A 22,620-nucleotide genomic window follows, 5' to 3' on the forward strand; every position below is an offset into this window, starting at 1 on the left:
GCTTTGCAGTGGTTTTCCTTCATTCAACTGTGTGTTGATTTACTCTGTTATGTTCCCCGTAACTGGGTGGCTTACCAGCAAAGATAGAGAGGTCCGCTGAAGTCTGATGGTACTATTTTCAAACATTTTTTATTTATAAAGGGGCACAAACGTATGGTTAATACAAAACATTCAGATCATATACGTCGTCACAACTCAATCTAAAGCACAGGTATAGTAATAATCAATCAGAAATAAGCTCTAGCGTTGTCTAGGGGTAATGTATATATTGTTCGCTGTATATCTGAAAGTCTCTTGCGGTCACTGCAGTTCCACCAGCTGCAGTCTGTTGTGGTGTCGCTTTTGTTAGAAAGAGAGAGAGATAGAGATTGAATGAAACAGTTACCCGACAGGTTTTCCAACCTGTAGGAGTTCGGTTTGTCGAAGTCTCGTTGAGGAATGGACACTCATCTGTGGCCTCCCCTGTAGCTAAGCCGTTCTTCCGTGGTGAGGTCGCCAATCCCAGGCAAGGAAAAGACGCACACGAACCCCACCACCGACTGTCGCTATCAAAACGCTGTCACAGGATTTCTAGCGTGTCTTCTGGTGCGTCTGAAGGGGTCGTCCCCCACCAGACCCTCCTTTATACTTCCTCACGGGATCACCGGTGTCAATCTCTCTCTCAACTAGCCCACGTTGCCCGAGGGCTTTACACGTGGTCTTCATGAGATAATAGTCAGAGTCACTTTATTCTGCTTCCCGGGGGGAACGTGGTCTTCAGCACGTCTCCCTCTCTCTCCCATTTCCTGTGTCTATTCAGCACATCTCTCCCATTTCCTGTGTCTATTCAGCACGTCTCTCCCCCTCTTGGGTCATTTGACCCCCCCCCTTGACTAGGGCTCTTGCGATTCTCACAAAGGAGGGGGCTGGGGTCATAACAACTCCTACAGACTGCTGCAGTACTGAGGAGCAGTCATAGTGCTTAACTTGAATAGGCCAACTTTGCCAAGACCCAGGATCAATTAAATACAAGAGAGTTTGTGCTGCTTAAGATCCAGATATTATCTGGATAAACTGGTTGGGGATCGGGGAATTCAAGGCAAACATTTCAAACAAATACAAGTTACCAGCTTAGCCCACACAATTCCCTATATTCAATTCTAATCATAACACTACAAAAAGGATATATACATACTGGTAAGAGTACCAAGGAAGGAGTTGATCCCAAATGGAGATCAGCTATGAAGAAATCCTAAACTTAAACTCAGTAAAATGCTAGGCATTTTTGGGGGGGGGGGTGGGGGGGGGGGAGAAAGAGAGAGAAGGTGAGACACCAAGATATAGTACATTAAAAAAGACAGTTACATGCATTTAGTTACACTTAAATAAATTTCCTAAATTCTATTGCTTTTTGTTTAACAGGTCTCCTGTGACAGGGCATATGATGTGGAGGTTGGTGGAAAACAGAGCAAGACAATGGACAAGCCTTTAAAGGGGAATAAATAGACAAGATACTGAAGCTCATGTATTCTATATTTCAAAGCTGTACTTTCTGTTCTAATTTGAAAGATCTCCCAGTTAAATTCTGGGAAGAATACTTTGAGAAGATAAAAGCTTTTATATATATGGCTCTGCATTCCCTCTGCTGACTTTTTGCTTGGCTTTAAAAGGGAGTTGCACTCAGTCCTCAGCTACAGCAAATAGCCAGAAGTTAGTCAAATAAATACATTTTAAGGATCATCTTTAAAAAAAAAAATAATTGGAGAGGTTTAAAAGGAATTCCAAAGTTTGAACAAAAACTAATGGTAGAGCAATTAAATACAGAGATGACCAAGGGACTAGAAATTAGTCATTTTTTAAACTTAAACCACTGTTGATCAGTTGGAACACTTCTTTCCCACTGCCATCAGGTTCTTGAACTGACCTAAAAGCACTTTTTGCTACAACAAGTGTATGGGACATTGGAAAAAAGTTGAATTTCCCCATGGGGATGAATAAAGTATCTATCTATCTAATTCAACTTCAAATTACATTTCCCTCTGCTTCATTTAAAATCATATTTACTTTTGTCTTGTTTTGTTGTGAAAGATATAGATGATTATGTAATTTATATTTGTCATATTATGAATGGCATTTAGCCTCTAGGTATGCATGCACAAGACAAACAACTTGAACTTGATGGGTGAAAGGGGCTCATGGGCAGCAGATTAACTCAAGTTTAAGACAGCAAAAGAGGTAGGGCAATCAGAAATGCACTCGAATAGTCAAGCCTAAAGGCAAGGAAGACAAAATGTTAACAGTGCAGGCCAGTAGCTAAGATTAAACAGTAGGCTAATTTAGCTTAACCAGACATTCCATTCATTTCTATCAGTTCAAGCACTAAAACCAGGCTAAAATATTGCAATTTATTGGGGATGTATTTTTCATTTAATCCGTTTTAAAATTAAAGGTAAAGTCATGAATGTTTAGACTTTACAGACCATCACTTCTAACTGGAATTTATAAAAACTAATTATGGCAACAAAAGTGTTTACTTAAGTCTCATGTTTTGTTTAAGATTTATTATCTTAGTGTCCAGGTGCGATGCAGTATTGCAGGGATACAGAAGGAAATACGGTAGTGGAGTACAAACCTGCTCTCTAGTTAGTTTCACATCAGCATGATGGCATTCTGTATGAATCAGAGCCTTGATATCCTTTGAACTCAGTGGGTCAAGGTGAAGTGTTGGCCATAACCTAATCAAAGTAAACAGATTTCAATAAATCCCATTAATTGACCAGTACAAGTTCGAGAAACATCATTTTATCACAGCACATTTTCATGTGGTATCACTCTGCTGACCTTAGACCATAACAGGAGAAGAATTGGGCCACTCAAACCATCGAGTCTGCCCCATCATGGCTGATTTACTATCTAAATTTCTATTTAATGAATTAAGAATTAATTGAGCAAAAACATTAATAGCGCATGTCTTATTCAGTCACAGAATCAGGTTTATTATCACTACCTAACATAACACAGAATATGACTTTTGGCAGCAATACAGTGCAATGACATAAAATCAGTATAAATTACAAATTAAATAGTACAAAGTAAACAAAAAGGAATAACAAGCAGGGGGAAGAAGCTGTTTCTGAATCACCGAGTGTGGGAATTCTTGTATCTCCCCCCTCGCAAATGATAGTAACAAGAAGAGGGCATGTTCTGGATGGCAAGGGTCCTTCGAGATGGATGTTGCCTCTGAGGCACCAGATTCTGCAGATGCCTCGGTGAGGAGGAGGATTGTGTCTGCGATGAAGATGGTGAATCCTGTTGATATCCTGTCTATGATGCAACCAGTCAAAATGCGCTCCACTGTACATCTACAGAAATTTGCAAGTTTTTGGTGACATACCAAATCTCCTTAAGTTCCTAACAAAGCAGAACCACTGGCATGACTTCAATGACAGCCCAAGAATTTGAAGCTGCTCATCCTTTCCACTCCTGACCCCTCCATGAGGATTGGTGTATGTTCTCCCGACTTACTCTTCCTGAAATCTACGTCTTGCTGACACAGATTGCAAGGTTGTTGTTGCAATATCACTCAACCAGCCAATCTATCTCACTCATTCCTGTACACCTCCTCATCCCATCTGAGATTCTGTTACTGTGTTTTCATCAGCAAATTCATCTATATTGAAGAAATGCAATTGATAAACAGCAGCCTGATGTACTTAATGTTTTGCCGTTGACTAGGTGCTCCTAAGTAGAGTGGAGAATGAGCAAAATTGTGTCTGCTGTGGACCTGCTGTTGTGCTGAGACGCAAATTGCAGTGGGTTCAGTTACGTACTCAGGTAGGTGTTTATTCTAGCCATGTTCAAACTCTCAAAGCATTTCATTACAGTAGATGTGAGAGTGACTGGGCAATAGTTATTGAAGCAGCTCACCCTGAGCACCAGTACAATTGATGCCCTGTTGAAGCAGGTGGGGTTTTCAACCTCTCACTGCTAAGGGTAGAAGTTCCCATTTGCTTTAAAAAGGCAAAAATTATACCAGTGCCAAAGAAGAATAATGACTATCGCCCAGTAGCACTCAAAGCAACATTGATGAAATGCTTTGTGGTTGGTCATGACTAGACTAAACTCCTGACCCACTGCAATTTGCCTATCATCACAACAGGCCAACGGCAGACACAATCTCCATGGCTCTTCACACGGCTTTAGACCACCTTCACAACACAAACACCTATGTCAGGATGCTGTTCATCGACTATAGCTCAGCACTTAATACCATCATTCCCACAATCCTGATTGAGAAGTTACAGAACAAGGGCCTCTGTACCTCCCTCTGCAACTGGATCCTCAACTTCCTAACCGGAAGACCACAATCTGTGCTGATTGGTGATAACATATCCTCCTCACTGACGATCAACACTGGTGCACCTCAAGGGGTGAGTGCTTAGCCCTCTACTCTACTCTCTGTATACACATGACTGTGTGGCTAGGCATAGCTCAAACACCACCTACAAATTTGATGACGATACAACAATTGTTGGTAGAATCTCAGGTGGTGATGAGAGTGCGTACAGGAGTGAGATATGCCAACTAGTGGAGTGGTGCCACAGCAACAACCTGGCACTCAACGTCAGTAAGACAAAACAGCTGATTGTCGACTTCAGGAAGGGCAAGACGAAGGAACACATACCAATCCTCAGAGAGTGATCGTAAGTGGAGAGAGTGAGCAGCTTCAAGTTCTGGGTGTCATGATCTCTGAGGATCTAACCCGGTCCCAACATATTGATGTAGTCATAAGGAAGGCAAGACAGCAACTATATTAGGAGTTTGAAGAGATTTGGTATCACCAAGACCAAGGAGATGGTGGTGGACTTTAGGAGATCTAGGCCTCATATGGAGCCAGTGATCATTAATGGAGAATGTGTGGAGCAGGTTAAGACCTACAAGTATCTGGGAGTACAGTTAGACGAGAAGCTAGACTGGACTGCCAACACAGATGCCTTGTGCAGGAAGGCACAGAGTCGACTGTACTTCCTTAGAAGGTTGGCGTCATTCAATGTCTGCAGTGAGATGCTGAAGATGTTCTATAGGTCAGTTGTGGAGAGCGCCCTCTTCTTTGTGGTGGCGTGTTGGGGAGGCAGCATTAAGAAGAGGGACGCCTCACGTCTTAATAAGCTGGTAAGGAAGGCGGGCTCTGTCGTGGGCAAAGTACTGGGGAGTATAACATCGGTAGCTGAGCGAAGGGCGCTGAGTAGGCTACGGTCAATTATGGAAAACCCTGAACATCCTCTACATAGCACCATCCAGAGACAGAGAAGCAGTTTCAGCGACAGGTTGCTATCGATGCAATGCTCCTCAGACAGGATGAAGAGGTCAATACTCCCCAATGCCATTAGGCTTTACAATTCAACCGCCAGGAGTAAGATATGTTAAAGTGCCGGGGTTGATTGTATTTAATGTATTTAAGTAACCTACTTAAGAACTTTTTAAAAGCTATTATTAATGCTTTTTGAGAGAGTGATTTAGATGCATATCATATTTTTACTGAGTTAAGTATTGTATGTAATTAGTTTTGCTACAACAAGAGTATGGGACATTGGAAAAAATGTTGAATTTCCCCATGGGGATGAATAAAGTATCTATCTATCTATTGTGGAGAGCATTCTGACAGGCTGCATCACTATCTGTATGGAGGGGCTACTGCACAGGATCAAAAGAAGCTGCAGAAGGTTGTAAATCTAGTCAGCTCCATCTTGGGTACTAGCCTACAAAGTACCCAGGGGCATCTTTAGGGAGCGGTGTCTCAGAAAGGCAGCATCCATTATTAAAGACCTCCAGCACCCAGGGCATACACTTTTCTCACTGTTACCATTAGGTGGAGATACAGAAGCCTGAAGGCACACACTCAGCAATTCAGGAACAGCTTCTTCCCCTCTGCCATCCGATTCCTGAATGGACTTTGGACACCACCTCACTTTTGTAATGTACAGTATTTTTGTTTAGGATAATAAACCTGCTTCTGATTCAGCACCTTACCAAGTACATAATCGGGGTCTGATGCCATGTGAGGGTTCACTCTATTGAAAGATATTGTTGACATCACCCTCCAAAACAGGAATCATAGTGTTTCCAGATGCTGTGGGAATTCACAAATGTGTAGTGTTATTCTCCCTTTCAAAGCATACAGAAAAGGTGCTGAGCTCAGAGAGCAAAGCATCACAGCCACTTATGCTGTTAGGTTTCACCTTATAGACGGTAATGACATGTAAACCCTGCCACAGTTGTTATGCATCCATCTGTCTAATTCTACATGGAATTGGCATTTCGCTCTCACATGGTCTTCTGTTGGTCGTACCTGGGCTTCAAAAGGAGTTATGGATCGCTGGTCTTGAAATCCACAGATTTATCCCTCAGCAGATTGCAAATCTCCTGACTCATGCACGGCTTTAGGTTTGGGTATGTTTGGTACGTTCTCAAAGGCACATGCTCATCCACACAGGTGTTGATGAAGTCAGTGACAGCCGTGGCAAATTAATTCACTTTCAAAGATGAAACCCTGAATGCGGCACAGTCCACTCTTTCAAAGCAGTCCTGTAAGTGCTCTTCAACCTCCTTGATCATATCTTTACCATCCCCCTACTGGTGTTGTGGTCTTTGTTGTGACTCTGAACAAAATCACCGGGAGACACTGAAGCTGGTAGATACAGAAGACTTGATCCAGCAGAATAAGTGGGTATTCTCATGGAGACAATTCTCAAGGTCATTAATTATGAATAAAAATGAAACGGCTTGTCTAGAGTTTGGCAATTTTCTAACTGTGAATACAATCATTCCTCAATACCCCATTAGGATTTACTCGCCTCAGTGCTGAACTGACTCTATTGTGCAGTCTGCAACCATCAGCACTCGCTTCAGTGATGAACTGACTGTTGTTCAGCCTGCAACCATCAGCACTTGCCTCAGTGATGAACTGACTGTTGATCAGCCTGCAACCATCAGCATTTTCCTCAGTGATGAACTGACTATTGTTCAGCCTGCAACCATCAGCATTTTCCTCAGTGATGAACTGACTCTATTGTGCAGTCTGCAACCAGCAGCACTCGCCTCAGTGATGAACTGACTGTTGTTCAGCCTGCAACCATCAGCATTTTCCTCAGTGATGAACTGACTCTATTGTGCAGTCTGCAACCAGCAGCACTCGCTTCAGTGATGAACTGACTGTTGATCAGCCTGCAACCATCAGCATTTTCCTCAGTAATGAACTGACTGTTGATCAGCCTGCAACCATCAGCACTCGCCTCAGTGATGAACTGACTGTTGTTCAGTCTGCAACCATCAGCACTTGCCTCAGTGATGAACTGACTGTTGATCAGCCTGCAACCATCAGCATTTTCCTCAGTGATGAACTGACTGTTGTTCAGTCTGCAACCATCAGCACTTGCCTCAGTGATGAACTGACTGTTGATCAGCCTGCAACCATCAGCATTTTCCTCAGTGATGAACTGACTGTTGTTCAGCCTGCAACCATCAGCACTTGCCTCAGTGATGAACTGACTGTTGATCAGCCTGCAACCATCAGAATTTTCCTCAGTAATGAACTGACTGTTGATCAGCCTGCAACCATCAGCATTTTCCTCAGTGATGAACTGACTGTTGATCAGCCTGCAACCATCAGCACTCGCCTCAGTAATGAACTGACTGTTGATCAGCCTGCAACCATCAGCACTCGCCTCAGTGATGAACTGACTGTTGATCAGCCTGCAACCATCAGCACTTGCCTCAGTGATGAACTGACTGTTGATCAGCCTGCAACCATCAGAATTTTCCTCAGTAATGAACTGACTGTTGATCAGCCTGCAACCATCAGCATTTTCCTCAGTGATGAACTGACTGTTGATCAGCCTGCAACCATCAGCACTCGCCTCAGTAATGAACTGACTGTTGATCAGCCTGCAACCATCAGCACTCGCCTCAGTGATGAACTGACTGTTGATCAGCCTGCAACCATCAGCATTTTCCTCAGTGATGAACTGACTCTATTGTGCAGTCTGCAACCAGCAGCACTCGCTTCAGTGATGAACTGACTGTTGATCAGCCTGCAACCATCAGCATTTTCCTCAGTAATGAACTGACTGTTGATCAGCCTGCAACCATCAGCACTCGCCTCAGTGATGAACTGACTGTTGTTCAGCATGCAACCATCAGCACTTGCCTCAGTGATGAACTGACTGTTGATCAGCCTGCAACCATCAGCACTCGCTTCAGTGATGAACTGACTGTTGATCAGCCTGCAACCATCAGCACTCGCCTCAGTGATGAACTGACTGTTGTTCAGCCTGCAACCATCAGCACTCGCTTCAGTGATGAACTGACTGTTGATCAGCCTGCAACCATCAGCACTCGCCTCAGTGATGAACTGACTGTTGTTCAGCCTGCAACCATCAGCACTCGCCTCAGTGATGAACTGACTGTTGATCAGCCTGCAACCATCAGCACTCGCCTGTGATGAACTGACTGTTATTCAGCCTGCAACCATCAGCACTCGCTTCAGTGATGAACTGACTGTTGTTCAGCATGCAACCATCAGCACTCGCCTGTGATGAACTGACTGTTATTCAGCCTGCAACCATCAGTACTCGCCTCAGTGATGAACTGACTGTTGATCAGCCTGCAACCATCAGCACTCGCTTCAGTGATGAACTGACTGTTGTTCAGCCTGCAACCAGCAGCACTCGCCTCAGTGATGAACTCTCCATGGCTGTGGGCTCACTTTAGAATCGTTGTGTTCTGTGTATTATTTGTTAACTTTTTCTGTTTGCATGGCTTGTTCTTTTTTCATACATTGGATGTTTGATGGACTTTGTGGTGTAGGGTTTTCATGGATAAAACATAGAAAACCTACAGCACAGTGCAGGCTGATCAGTCCACAATGCTGTGCCAAATATGTACATATTTAGAAATCACCTAGGGTTACCCATAGCCTTCTATTTTTCTAAGCCTCATGTATATCACTAAAAAGAACACATTGTATCCGCCTCCACCACCGTCGGCAGCCCACTCCACGTACTCACCGCACTCTGCGTAACAAATGATGCCCCTGACATCTCCTCTGCACCTACTTCCAAGCACCTTAAAAATGTGCCCTCTTGTGCTGGCCATTTCAGCCTCTTAGCATCTTATACACCTCTATCAGGTCACCTCTCATCCTCCGTCACTCCAAGGAGAAAAGGCCAAGTTCACACAACCTATTCTCATAAGGCATGCTCCCCAATCCAGACAACATCCTTGTAAATCTCCTCTGCACCCTTTCTACAGTTTCCTCATCCTTCCTGCAGTGAGGTGACAAGAACTGAGCACACAACTCCAAATGTGGTCTGACCAGGGTCCTATACAGCTGTAACATTACCTCTCAGCTCTTAAACTCAATCCCACGGCTGATGAAGGCCAATACACTGTTTGTCTTCTTAACCACACAGTCAACCTGCGCAGCAGCTTTGAGTGTCCTATGGACTTGGACCCCAAAAATCCTCTGATCCTCCACACTGCCAAGAGTTTTGCCATTAATACTATATTCTGCCATCATATTTGACCTAACAAAATAAACCGCCTCACACTTATCTGGGTTGAACTCCATCTGCCACTTCTCAGCCCAGTTTTGCATCCTATTAGTGTCCCGCTGTAACCTCTGAAAGCCCTCCACACTATCCACAACACCTCCAACCTTTGTGTCATCAGCAAACTTACTAACCCATCCCTCCACTTCCTCATCCAGGTCATTTATAAAAATCACGAAGAGTAAGGGTCCCAGAACAGATCCCTGAGGCACTCCACTGGTGACCGACCTCCATACAGAATATGACCCGTCTACAATCACTCTTTGCTTTCTGTGGGCAAGCCAATTCTGGATCCACAAACCAAGACCCCTTGGATCCCATGCCTCCTTACTTTCTCAATAAGCCTTGCATGGGGTACCTTATCAAATGCCTTGCTGAAATCCATATACACTACATCTACTGCTCTTCCTTCATCAATGTGTTTAGTTACATCCTCAAAAAATTCAATCAGGCTCGTAAGGCACGACCTGCCTTTGACAAAGCCATGCTGACCATTCCTAATCATATTATACCTCTCCAAATGTTCATAAATCCTCCCTCTCAGGATCTTCTCCATCAACTTACCAACCACAGAAGTAAGATTCACTGGTCTATGATTTCTTGGGCTATCTCTACTGCCTTTCTTGAATAAAGGAACAACATCTGCAACTCTCCAATCCTCCGGAACCTCTCCTGTCCTCATTGATGATGCAAAGATCATTGCTGGAGGCTCAGCAATCTCCTCCATCATTTCCCACAGTAGCCTGGGGTATATCTCGTCCAGTCCTGGTGACTAATCTAACTTGATGCTTTCCAAAAGCTCCAGCATATCCTCTTTCTTAATGTCTATATACTCAAGCTTTTCAATCCGCTGTAAGCCATCCCTACAATTGCCAAGATCCTTTCCCATAGTGAATACTGAAGCAGAGTACTCATTAAGTACCTCTGCTATCTCCCCTGGATCCACACGCACTTTTCCACTGTCACATTTGATTGGTCCTATTCTCTCACGTTTTATCTTCTTGCTCTTCACATACTTGTAGAATGCCTTGGGATTTTCCTTAATCCTGCTCGCCAAGACCTTCTCATAGCCCCTTCTGGCTCTCCTAATTTCATGCTTAAGCTTCTTCTTGCTAGCCTAATAATTTTCCAGATCTCTATCATTACCTAGTTTTTTTGAACCTCTCGTAATCTTTTCTTCTTGACTAGATTTACAACAGCCTTTGTATACCATGGTCCCTGTACTCTACCATCCTTTCCATCTCACTGGAACATACCTATGCAGAACTCCACGCAAATATCCCCATAACATTTGCCACATTTCTGCTGTACATTTCCCCGAGAACATCCGTTTCCAACTTATTCTTCCAAGTTCCAGCCTGATAGCTTCACATTTCCCCTTACTCCAATTAATGCTTTCCTGATTTGGCTGTTCCTATCTCTCTCTAATGCTATGGGAAAGGAGATAGAATTGTGATCACTATCTCCAAAATGTTCTCCCACTGAGACACCTGACACCTGACCAGGTTCATTTCCCAATACCAGATCAAGTAGAGCCTCTCCTCTTGAAGGCTTATCTACATAGTGTGTCAGAAAACCTTCCTGAACACACCTAACAACTCCACCCTATTTAAACCCCTTGCTCTAGGGGGATGTCAATCAATATTGGGGAAATTAAAATCTCCCATCACGACAACCCTGTTATTATTGAACCACTCCAGAATCTGTCTCCCTATCTGCTCCCTGATGTCCGTTACTATTGGGTGGTCTATAAAAAACACCCAATAGAGTTATTTACCGCTTCCTGTTTCTAACTTCCACCCACAAAGACTCAGTAGACAATCCCTCCATGACATCCTTGTATTCTGCAGCCGTGACACTATCTCTGATCAACAGTGCCACGCCGCCACCTCTTTTGCCTCCCTCCCTGTCCTTTCTGAAACATCTAAGGCCTGACACTCGAATTAACCATTCCTGCCCCTGAGCCGTCCAAGTCTCTGTAATGGCCACCACATCATATCTCCAAGTACTGATCCACACTCTAAGCTCATCCGCTTTCTTCATGATACACCTTGCATTAAAATAGACACATCTCAAACCATCGGTCTGAGTGCATCCCTTCCCTGTCACCTGCCTATCCTTCCTCACACACTGTCTCCAAGATCTCTCTATTTTTGAGCCAACCACCTCTTCCCCAATCTCTTCAGTTTGGTTCCCACCCCCAGCAATTCTAGGTTAAACTCTCCCCAATACCCCTAGCAAACCTTCCCTGCCAGGATATTGGTCCCCTTCGGATTCAAGTGCAACCCATCCTTAATGTACAGGTCACGCCTGCCCCAAGAGGTCCCAATGATCCAGAAATCTGAATCCCTGCACCCTGCTCCAATCCCTCAGCCATGCATTTAACCTCCACTTCACTCTATTCCTATACTCACTGTCACGTGGCGCAGGCAGTAATCCCAGGATTACTACACTTGTGGTGCAGCTTCTCAGCCTCCTTCCTAACTCCCTGTAGTCTGTTTTCAGGACCTCTTCTCTTTTCCTACCTGTGTCATTGGTACCAATATGTACCACGACCTCTGGCTGTTCACCTTCCTACTTCAGGATATCGCAGACACGATCCGAAACATCCTGGACTCTGACACCTGGGAGGCAAACTACCATTTGTGTTTCTTTCCTGCATCCACAGAATCGTCTGTCTGACACCCTAACTATAGAGTCCCCTATCACTACTGCCATCCTCTTCCTTTCTCTACCCTTCTGAGCCACAGGGCCAGACTCTGTACCAGAGGTACGACCACTGTTGCTACCCCCGGGTAGGCCGTCCCCCCAAAAGTACTCAAGCAGGAGTACTTATTAAGGGGGACAGCCACAGGGGTACTCTCTAGTATCCGCCTCTTGCTCTGCCTTCTCCTGCTGCTATCCACTTATCTGTCTCCCAAAGCCACGGTGTGACTACTTGCCTATAGCTCCTATCTATCACCTCCTCACTCTCCCTGACCAGACAAAGGCCATTGAGCTGCATCTCCACTTCCCTAACCCGGTCTGTAAGGAGCTGCAGCTCGACACACCTGGCACAGATGTAGCCTGCCGGGAGGCTGGGAGTCTCCTGGACTTCCCACATCCTGCACCCAGTACAGAACACCTGCCTCATAGACATACTTCCTATTCTTCACAAGTAACTTACCTCACCTCCATGCATTATCGCCAAGGCCCATTGAGCCAAAGCCCTCCTACTCTGACACCCGATCTAAAAAGTTGTCTTTTTTTAAATTCTTCCCTCCGATCTAACTCACTGACATCCATGCACCTGCGCAGTTGTGCCTCGATCAAACCACTGAAGAAAAAAATGTCCTGAAGAATTAAGAAACATTCTATTGTGTTTCTTAGTTTTGTGGCTGCCTGCAAGAGGATGAATCTCAGGGTTGTATATAGTACATATACTTCGAAAAAATATATATTTTGAACTTTGAATCAATGCTTTCAAATTACGGCCCATGGTTATCTGAAAAAATGACACTGGAAGCTCCCCCATTCTGAGGGTTCTTAATTTAAACTGCTTTTGGAAGGGCCTTGCTAAAATCACAAGGAAACATTGAAATTAATTCTGACAGCTTTTAGTAGGTACACAGTAACATCACAAAGAATGGTACAGATCAGAAGGATCATAAGAGGACTATTCAACATGGAACAAGAGTGCCCTACCCTTCAGACAGAACCAGAATGACCTCTACTTTAACTTGTGCACCATTAATTCACATCCTTTGTAATTAGCACCGGAAAATTTTATGACCTACTTCAGCACGAATGTCAGAAATCTAATGTTCCCTATACCCCTCTCATGACTTACTCTTTCCAAATTCGTTGCTTTCTTTAGACATGTGTTCCCATATCATTCCGATGATCTCTCCTGGCCTCTCCCCTTTACAGTTCATCATCACTCCCACTCAAAACTTTCATCAGTCTTTGCTTTACTTGCCAAGGTCCTTGGACAGTCTATCACTTCGAAAGTTCTGTGCCCATCTTCCTAAAAACTTTGTCCAAATCCCAAATAACTTCCACTTCAGCAGCTCAGACTTCATCAAATTCATAAACGGATGGAACAATGCTGAAGAATGCTATATCAAGTCTATTGCCACATGCACAAATTCCGTAAAATACAAGTACAATGAAAAGCATACGTGCAAGATCCTTCAAGTTTTTCCCATTGTACAGGTGTCCCCCGTTTTTCGAGCGTTCACTTTACGACACCTCGCTGTTACGAAAGACCTACATTAGTTACCTGTTTTCGCTAACAGAAGTCGTTTTCACTGTTACGGAAAAGGCAGCGAGTGCCCCGAGCAGCCAAGCTCCTCCCCCGGAACTGCATTCTAGCCGGCATTGCTTAAACACGTGCCTGTGAGCATCCGTGCTTTATGTCGATTTATTTTGGGCATCCGTTAGCAAACTAGACATAATTAAGCGTTTTGATTGTGGTGAACAAACTAACGATATAGTGAGTTTAGCTAAGGGTTTGTGGAAGTTGATGAAGATGATGTTGATGAGGTTTTGGCATCCCATGACCAAGAACTGACAGATGAGGAGCTGATGAAGAGGAAAGGATAACAATTGAAGCTGAACGCAGCCCGAAAGTGAAGTCGTTCAGGAACTGAACGTGAGGAAATTGCGTGAGATTTTCGCTGCGATTGACAACGCTGCAATGATTGCAGAAAAGTATGACTTTAATTTTGAAAGGGTACGTAGGTTTAGGGCATATTTGCAGCATGGCTTGAGTGCTTACAAAGAACTGTATGATAGAAAAATGCACGAGGCTAAGCAGTCAAGCATACTGTCGTTTTTCAAGCCTTCCACATCAGCCGCAGCGGATGATGAAACTCGACCTTCGACATCGGGACAGACAGACACAGAAGAAGGTGACCTGCCTGCCCTGATGGAAACAGATGACGATGAGATGACACCCCAGTCTCTTCTACCTCCCACCACCCCAAACTCCGACAACTCAGCCTAACACACCATCATCAGTGTGCTCACTGTCTTCCCGATTCCGGTAAGTGAAACTACACTGGACGTACATTCTTTCTACTTTATATCGGCTGTGTATTTTTATGTGTTACATGGTATGATTAGGCAGCTTCATAGCTTAAAGGTTACTGAAAAGAGTGTTTCTGCCGAGAGTGCTTGCACTGAGTCTTTCTGCCGAGAGCGCTTGTGCTGTGTGTTTCTGCCGTGAGTGCTGCTGAGAGTGCTTGCACTGTGTGTTTCTGCCGAGAGTGCTTGCACTGAGTCTTTCTGCCGAGAGCGCTTGTGCTGTGTGTTTCTGCCGTGAGTGCTGCTGAGAGTGCTTGCACTGTGTGTTTCTGCCGAGAGTGCTTGCGCCAAGAGTTTTTGCCGTGAGTGCTGCTGAGAGTGTTTGCACTGAGTCTTTCTGCCGAGAGTTCTTGCGTGAGATTTTCACTATGGTGGACAGTGCTGCAATAATTGCAGAAAAGTATTCCCACTTTATATAGGCTGTATATTTATCAGATCATTCCTGCTTTTACTATATGTTACTGTTATTTTAGGTTTTATGTGTTATTTGGCATGATTTGGTAGGTTATTGTTTTGGGTCTGCGAATGCTCACAAATTTTTCCCATATAAATACAAACGTTTGTACATGGTAATTGCTTCTTCACTTTACAACATTCCGGCTCACCAGCTATTTCATAGGAACGCTCTACGTTTGAATAGTGGGGGAAACCTGTACCTGTACCTCACTGTACTTAACTTAATGTGGAATTCTGCCTCCTCTTCTCGATGTTGATTTCTCTTAAGTACAAGATGTGGTCAACCATAGCACCCGCAAACATCTCTTTGCCCATCTCTATACATCTCGAAAAGCTAATGCATTTTTAACAACAAAAGCTCACCCTTATCTCCCATTCTTCTTCATTACAGATTGTGGAACACCCCCCTCCAACCTCAGATACTCCCCACCACTGCCAGACCTGCATGCTTAGTTGAACACCAAATGTTCACAGATGGAGGTTTTCACTGAAAGGAAACTGTACACTCCGGCAAATGGGTTCTAAGCTAGAAAAAAAATACAGGGCATGGAAAGAGAACTTGGTGGCCACAACTTTAGAAATAAAAGGGAATCAAATAGATTCCCACATTAACTACTTGACAAAAGAATGTGCTAAATAAGGGGCAGTTATTTAAATAAAAACACAAAATGCTGGCAGAACTCAGCAGGCCAGACAGCATCTAATGGAGGAGGTAGTGACGAGGTTTCAGGCCGAAACCCTTCATCAGGAGTGAAGTAACATGGGATGGTCAAGGGGGGATAAGAAGTGGGGGGAGGGATAAAGTAGAGAGCTAGGAAGTGATGGGCTGGAGAGAAATGGGCTAGGGGGAAGGTGGAGAATTATGGGAAATAAAAGTGAAAGAAAGGTAGGGCTGGGGGGTAGATTATTGTAAGGGGGGAAAAAAGAGAAGGAGAACCAGACTAAAATAATAGATAGGGATGGGGGTAAGGGGGGGCAGGGGTATCAATGGAGGTCTGTGAGTTGGATGTTCATGCCGGCAGGTAGGAGGCTACCCAGGCGGGAGATAAGGTATTGCTCCTTCGACCTGCATGTGGCCTCATCTTGACGGTAGAGGAGGCCATGGACAGACATGTCGGAGTAGGAGTGGTCTGTGGAATTGAAGTGTGTGGCCACAGGGAGATCCCACCACTGTTGGAGGTCTGAGCGCCGGTGTTCGGTGAAACGGTCTCCCAGTCTGCGGCGGGTCTCCCTAATGTATAAATGGCCACATCGGGAGCTCTGGATACAGTATATCACCCCAGCTGACTCGCAGGTGAAGTGGTGCCTCACCTGAAAGGACTGTCTGGGGCCTGGGATGGTGGTGAGGGAAGAAGTGTGGGGGCAGGTGTAGCACTTCTTCCGTTTGCAGGGATGAGTGCCCGGAGGGAGGTCGGTGGGGAGGGATGGGGGGGGATGAATGGACAAGGGAGTCGTGTAGGGAGCAATCCTACACGAGAGTGGGGGGGAGGGGAAGATGTGGCTGGTGGTGGGATCACGTAGGAGGTGGCCAAAGTTACGGAGGATTATACGTTGGATCTGTAGGCTGGTAGGGTGATAGGTGAGGACCAGGGGGACTCTATCCCTGGTGGGCTGGCGGGGGGATGGGGTGAGGGCAGAGGTGCGTGAAATACGGGAGATGCGATGGAGGGCAGAGTTGATAGTGGATGAAGGGAAGACCCGCCGCAAATTGGGAGACCGTTTCGCTGAAAACCGGCGCTCAGTCCTCCAGCAGTGGCGGGATCTCCCTGTGGCCACACACTTCAATTCCACAGACCACTCCCACTCCGACATGCCTGTCCATGGCCGCCTCTACCATCAAGATGAGGCCACACGCAGGTCGATGGAGCAATACCTTATCTCCCGCCGAGGTAGCCTCCTACCTGCCGGCATGAACATTCAACTCACAGACCTCCGTTGATAACCCTGCCCCCCCCCTTACCCCCATCCCTATCTATTATTTTAGTCTGGTTCTCTTTTTCTTTTCTCCCCCCTCACTATAATCTCCCCCCAGCCCTACCTTTCTTTCTCTTTTATTTCCCATAATTCTCCACCTTCCCCCTAGCCCATTTCCCTCCAGCCTATCACTTCCTAGCTCTCTACTTTATCCCTCCCCCTACTTCTTATCCCCCTCGACCATCCCATGTTACTTCACTCCTGATGAAGGGCTTCAGCCCGAAACGTCATCACTACCTCCTCCCATAGATGCTGTCTGGCCTGCTGAGTTCTGCCAGCATTTTGTGTTTTTATTTATTTCCAGCATCTGCAGATTCACTCGTGTTGGCAGTTATTTAAAATTGGGCTGCACGGAATTTCTTCTCTTGAACGGCAGTGGAGCCCAAACCAGTAGCAAAATTTAAGGTGAAGACATAAAAATTTGAATGATCATTGAATTACAGGTTATGTGGAATTGGCAAAGAAGAGGAGTTGAGACCAGCTATGATCATATTGAATGTTGAGGCTATTGGCCTATTCTTGCTATTTCATTGTGAGTTCAATTGGAAGAGTAAAAGGGTCAGAGGGGTACAGCACAGAAATAGGCCATTTGTTGCACAAAGTCTTCACCAATCGCAAGCACTCATTTTTATATCCACCCTACACTAAATTATTGCATTCTGCCCACATTAACTCCAGGCCAGATTCAACCTCTCACCAATACACTAGGGACAATTTAACTACCAGCCTGTATGTCTTTGTATTGTGGGAAGAAACCAGAATGTCTGGGGAAACCATACAGTCAAAGGGAGAATTTACAAACTCCACACAGACAGCTCTGGAGATTATAATTCAACCCAGGCTGCTGCACCATTATAGTCAGGTTGCTCCTTTTCTTCAGGACAGCCATGGGCTTTTAATATTTCTTCACCTCCATCACATGAATAAGTACAATCATTAGCTAGTCTACTGGAACAATAGCTGCAGAAGGCAAAATTAAAACTGTGCATTCATATTAAGATTTCAATGGAATATGTATTGTAAAGGTCAATATAAACAAACTGTCAAGAACTGTACAACCCATTCAGTTACTAACCTCCAGGTTTGGGGACAAGTCTCCACATTTACAGAAACAATCACTCTCACGTTGACAGGCAATGGATCAATTAACCACTTCATATGCCGCTCAGCTTGCTAAAAGTAGAGAAAAACAATGTTGCTACAAATATAAAGTATTGGTCACAAAATACATGCACATCTCTTTAGATTAAACTGGTAGTTTGGCTTATTATTGTCACATGTATTGAGGTACAGTGAAAAGCTGTAACACAGATCACTTTGTTATAACAATGCATTGAGGTAGTACAAACGAAAACAATTAAACAAAATACAGAATATCACGTTACAGTTACAGAGGAAGTACAGTGCAGACAAACAGTAAAATAATAAAGTAAATTGTAAGGTCAGGAATCCATCTTATTGTACCATTTCTGGTAAAGAACTTCAGGCTGAAATATCTGCTTTTCTCTCCAAACACGCTGCCTGCCACTGAGTTCCAGTTTTTTTCTATTTTCATGCCTGTGCAGTACTGATAATGATTCAATCTAATTTAAGGCATGCACTCTGTTTGAAATTGCAAACAGATTGATCTGAAGTTTAAAAACAGCCTCTGAGTGAAGCCTTGAAATGTTTTGTTTTCAGCATACTGAGAGGACACAAATAAACAGACCCACGCTCCTGTGTCAAACTCTGTTGGCATTATGCCTGGTTACTTGGGTTTATCCTTTAGTATTCTTTGCTGAAAAATTGCAAGATGTATGACCTGACACCAGCAAGATATTGGGGTATCTCAAATCAAGTCAAGTCACTTTTTCTTTTTTGGGAGCTTTGTGTGTGATGAGGCAAACTGTTTATTTGTTGGTTGAGATACAAAGGACAGAGAAATAAACAGCATGGACTGCGAGTGAGGCAAGTTAGAATGGGTGAATTCTGACAACAGCAGAAGAGGTAAAGCTTTATTGCAATCTCTAGTAATTATCACATTATTACCAAAGGGCACTTCAGGAGTTAATTATTAGTATTAAGATTGCACAACAGGTTTAAAAGGTAATAAATGCACCAATATAAAGATATTACAAAAGAAACTCCAGTATAGAATATATGTAACATATATATCAGACAGAGACAGATCTCTCACACTCACATACTAGAGGGCATGTATTTAAAGTAAGGGAGGGAAAGTTTAAAGCATATGTGCAAGACAAGCTTCCTTTTTCAAACAGAGTGCCTAGAATGGGTTGCTGGGGGGAAGTGAAGGAAGATGATACTATAGTGGTTCTGAAGAAGCTGTTAGATAAACACATGAATGTTCAGGGATATGGATATACAGACAGATGGTATTTAGTTTAATTTTGCATCACGTTCGGTGGAGCAAAGGACCTATTCCAATGCTGTATGTCTACAGTGGACAGAGCCCTTGAGCACATCTCAGCTATTTCCCACAACCTTGCTGTAACCCCCTTCTCCCTGTTGGACAGAACAAGAATAATATACCAAGTCTTTCATTTCCAATCCACTAGCCCCTGCAATCAATAGATCATCTTTCATAATTACTGCCAGCTCCAAGAAACCACCAACAGCCACTCTCCCCTCCCAATTTTCTGAAGCGATCGCTCCGTTTGCAATTCCTTAGCCTGCTGTTACACCCCCACATACCACTCCTGGATGTGATTTTCCTATGCAAATACAGAAAGTGCAAAACCTGTTCTTTAACCACTTTCCTTCTCACTTTCCAGAGACAGCGTTCTTCTTAGCTAGTGTTCTGCATTTGGTGTCCACAATGTGTTCTCTTTTTCATTGAAGTAACCAAATGCAACTTGTGAAGTAACTATACAAAGTCTGCTAGAGTGATCTTGTGCTTCAGCAGCTGCGATTTCTACTCTGATCTATCTGTGTGTGGCCTCCTGCACTGTTCAGAGACTCAACAAAAGCTCGAGAAAATATGTCTCATCTCCTCTCAGGGCATACTGTAGCCTTCGAGACACAATATTAAATTTTTCAATTTTAGACAACATGCTCTTTGTTTCTGCCCTTTAAAGATCCTTTCTACTTGCCATCATTTTACTTTTACACTGTTGGGCGTGCCTTAGTGTACCAGAACAACATTAACCACAGAAACATAGGAAAGTTATCCCAATCAGTCAAAAATTCCCTTTGTTCTACTCAGTGCTCTCCCTCACCTTTGCTACAACCTATTAACAGGTTTCTCTTTCTCAGCTCTTAGGGGTCCCTCATCTGGAACATTAACTACTTCTCTTTCCTATCCTGCTGGCGAGGTCCCGCCACCTTACTATAACAACTTTTTACACAGACCATGAGGTTAATGTTCTGGTAACTTTTATTGTTAAGCCATTTTGAGTTATCCCATCACATTTGACCTACACATACTGTACCTACTGTAGCTTTACTCCTACTGAAAACTATCAACATATTTCATGACAGTGATAATAAACTGATTCTGATTCTAACATCCCTCTCTTTCACTGTTCTGAAGGGTAGCAAAACAGTATGTTGACTTTTCCTCTTTCTACATGCCACCAGACTTGCTGAGTTTTTCCAGCATTTTGCACTTTTGTTTCAGATATCCAACATCCGCATTTTTTTTAACCTACATTCATTGTCAAAATTATTGTGGCCCTCTGGTTTCATTCATACCTCGATCTGGTCAATGGAGTCTATGATAATGATGATACTGCCTTGGTGGCGAGCAGATAATTTTTCCAACCATCGAGGAAACTCTTCCAGTAACTTACTTGGATCCAGTGTAAGGGTAGAGGTGGACCAGGAATGCTGCAACAACTGGAAATGAATGATAAAATGCATTATTAAGGAGCAAATGTAGCATGACTGATGCAGCTTGGAAACTGTACATCCAACATACCGCTTCTCATCAACCAATTACTAAAAAACCAGCAGCATACAATTCAACAATGCTCTTCCAACAAGCAAGAGCAGATAGTGCAGAAAACACTGCTGTCTCACACGGCCTGAGGCTCAGGGATACAATGCTGCCCTTAGACACTGCATGGAGTCTGCACATTCCCTCTGTGACTACGTACATTTCCTCCCACACCTCTAAGACATTCGGGTTGAGAAGTTCATTGGTTATTGTACAATAGTCTAAGTTGGTGGTAGAGTATCAGGGTCAAAATGATGGATGCGTGAAAGCAAAAAGGTTGCAGAGAATCAGGTAGGGGAGAGCAGGATTTGTGAATCAGATCACTGGCATCACTTGGAAAACCAGCACAGACTCAATGGGCCAAATGGCCTCCCACATGTGACAAAATAAAAACAATCATGAGAAATCTGTCCATGAATATCATAATTATTTTTCTTAGGAAATGTTCCCAGGAACAAGAGTATAACTGAACTCAGAGCTTAAAGTGGGGGGGGGGGGGGGGGGGCGCTAGTATATACAATACAGACAGTGCTACAGGGAACTTGGCATGATCAAGCCATGAATGCCCCACTGCTCAGTGTGAAGAGGCTGTCTGTGAAACTAATGTTCAGCAGACCAGTTTAAGCAGAACAACTGCTGAGAGCTGAGATAGGAAGCTCAGGGCTGCACAGAATTGAACTCAATTGACTTTATGTCTTACATCCTTCACATACACAAGGAGTAGAAATCTTTACGTTACGTATCTTTACGTTAAATCTTTATGTTATATATAAATGTGCAATGTGCCATTTATAGTAATTTGTAATAAATAGTATGTACAACAGAATAGTCAATATAGCTTAGAAATACAACTGTATCAGCATGAATTAATCAGTCTGATGACCTGGTGGAAAAAGCTGTCCCGAAGCCTGTTGGTCCTGGCTTTAATGCTCCACTACCATTTCCCGGATGGTAGCAACTGGAGCAGTTCATGGTTGGGGTGACTCGGGTCCCTATTGATCCTTCAGGTCCTTTTTATGTACCTGTCGCTATGCATGGTCATTGCTGGGACAGATTGCCTGGATGTGAATACCTCTCATTTCCCGTTGGATGCGTTGAAGTCGGCTCACTTTTGAGCTGGTCAACAATGGGAAATCTCTGGGCCAGAGAAAACTATGCAGACAAATGAAGGTGAAGATAGCAGCTTCCATACAAATACTTCACAGTGATCGCAAAAATGAGAGCATAAATGCAAGATGGTGGAAGGTTTCGTGGAAAGCTGAGGAAAAATGTTCAACTCAGGAGAAATGAAAGGGTGTGTAACTTGCTGCATGAAACGATAGTGCAGGCAGAAACCCTCAGCACTTTTAGGAAGTATTTGTATGCCTATTTAGGAAGCTAAGACCTGCAGCACTATGGAAGGAGGAATTAGTCTGGGCATCTCTTTTTCAACCAAAATGGGCTGAATGGCATCCTGTGTCATGTCATTTTCAAGATTCAATGTAAAAATGCTACAGTAGTATGGGAAACATGATGCAACATTAATAGTTTCCTATTTCTGTTGTAACATTTTCTCTTTCATTTTTGCTGGTGACAAATATTGCTGTGGTCACAATCAAA

The 22,620-nt window shown here is 43.9% G+C and overlaps 1 protein-coding gene across 6 annotated transcripts in view; it reads right to left on the reverse strand.

Moving 5' to 3' along the window:
* The window catches only part of nphp3 (nephronophthisis 3), a 160,026-nt gene that overhangs the window by 64,768 nt on the left and 72,638 nt on the right, over positions 1–22,620 (reverse strand). For all 6 annotated transcript variants that reach the window (XM_073073004.1, XM_073073002.1, XM_073073003.1 and 3 more), the window contains 3 exons: positions 20,778–20,921; positions 18,160–18,257; positions 2,612–2,714 (listed from right to left, as the gene is read on the reverse strand). In XM_073073004.1, the coding sequence (XP_072929105.1) occupies positions 2,612–2,714; positions 18,160–18,257; positions 20,778–20,921 (345 nt within the window). The remainder of the gene's footprint in view (positions 1–2,611; positions 2,715–18,159; positions 18,258–20,777; positions 20,922–22,620) is intronic.

The sequence above is a fragment of the Hemitrygon akajei genome, chromosome 20 (assembly GCF_048418815.1).
Source record: "Hemitrygon akajei chromosome 20, sHemAka1.3, whole genome shotgun sequence".
NCBI lineage: Eukaryota > Metazoa > Chordata > Chondrichthyes > Myliobatiformes > Dasyatidae > Hemitrygon > Hemitrygon akajei.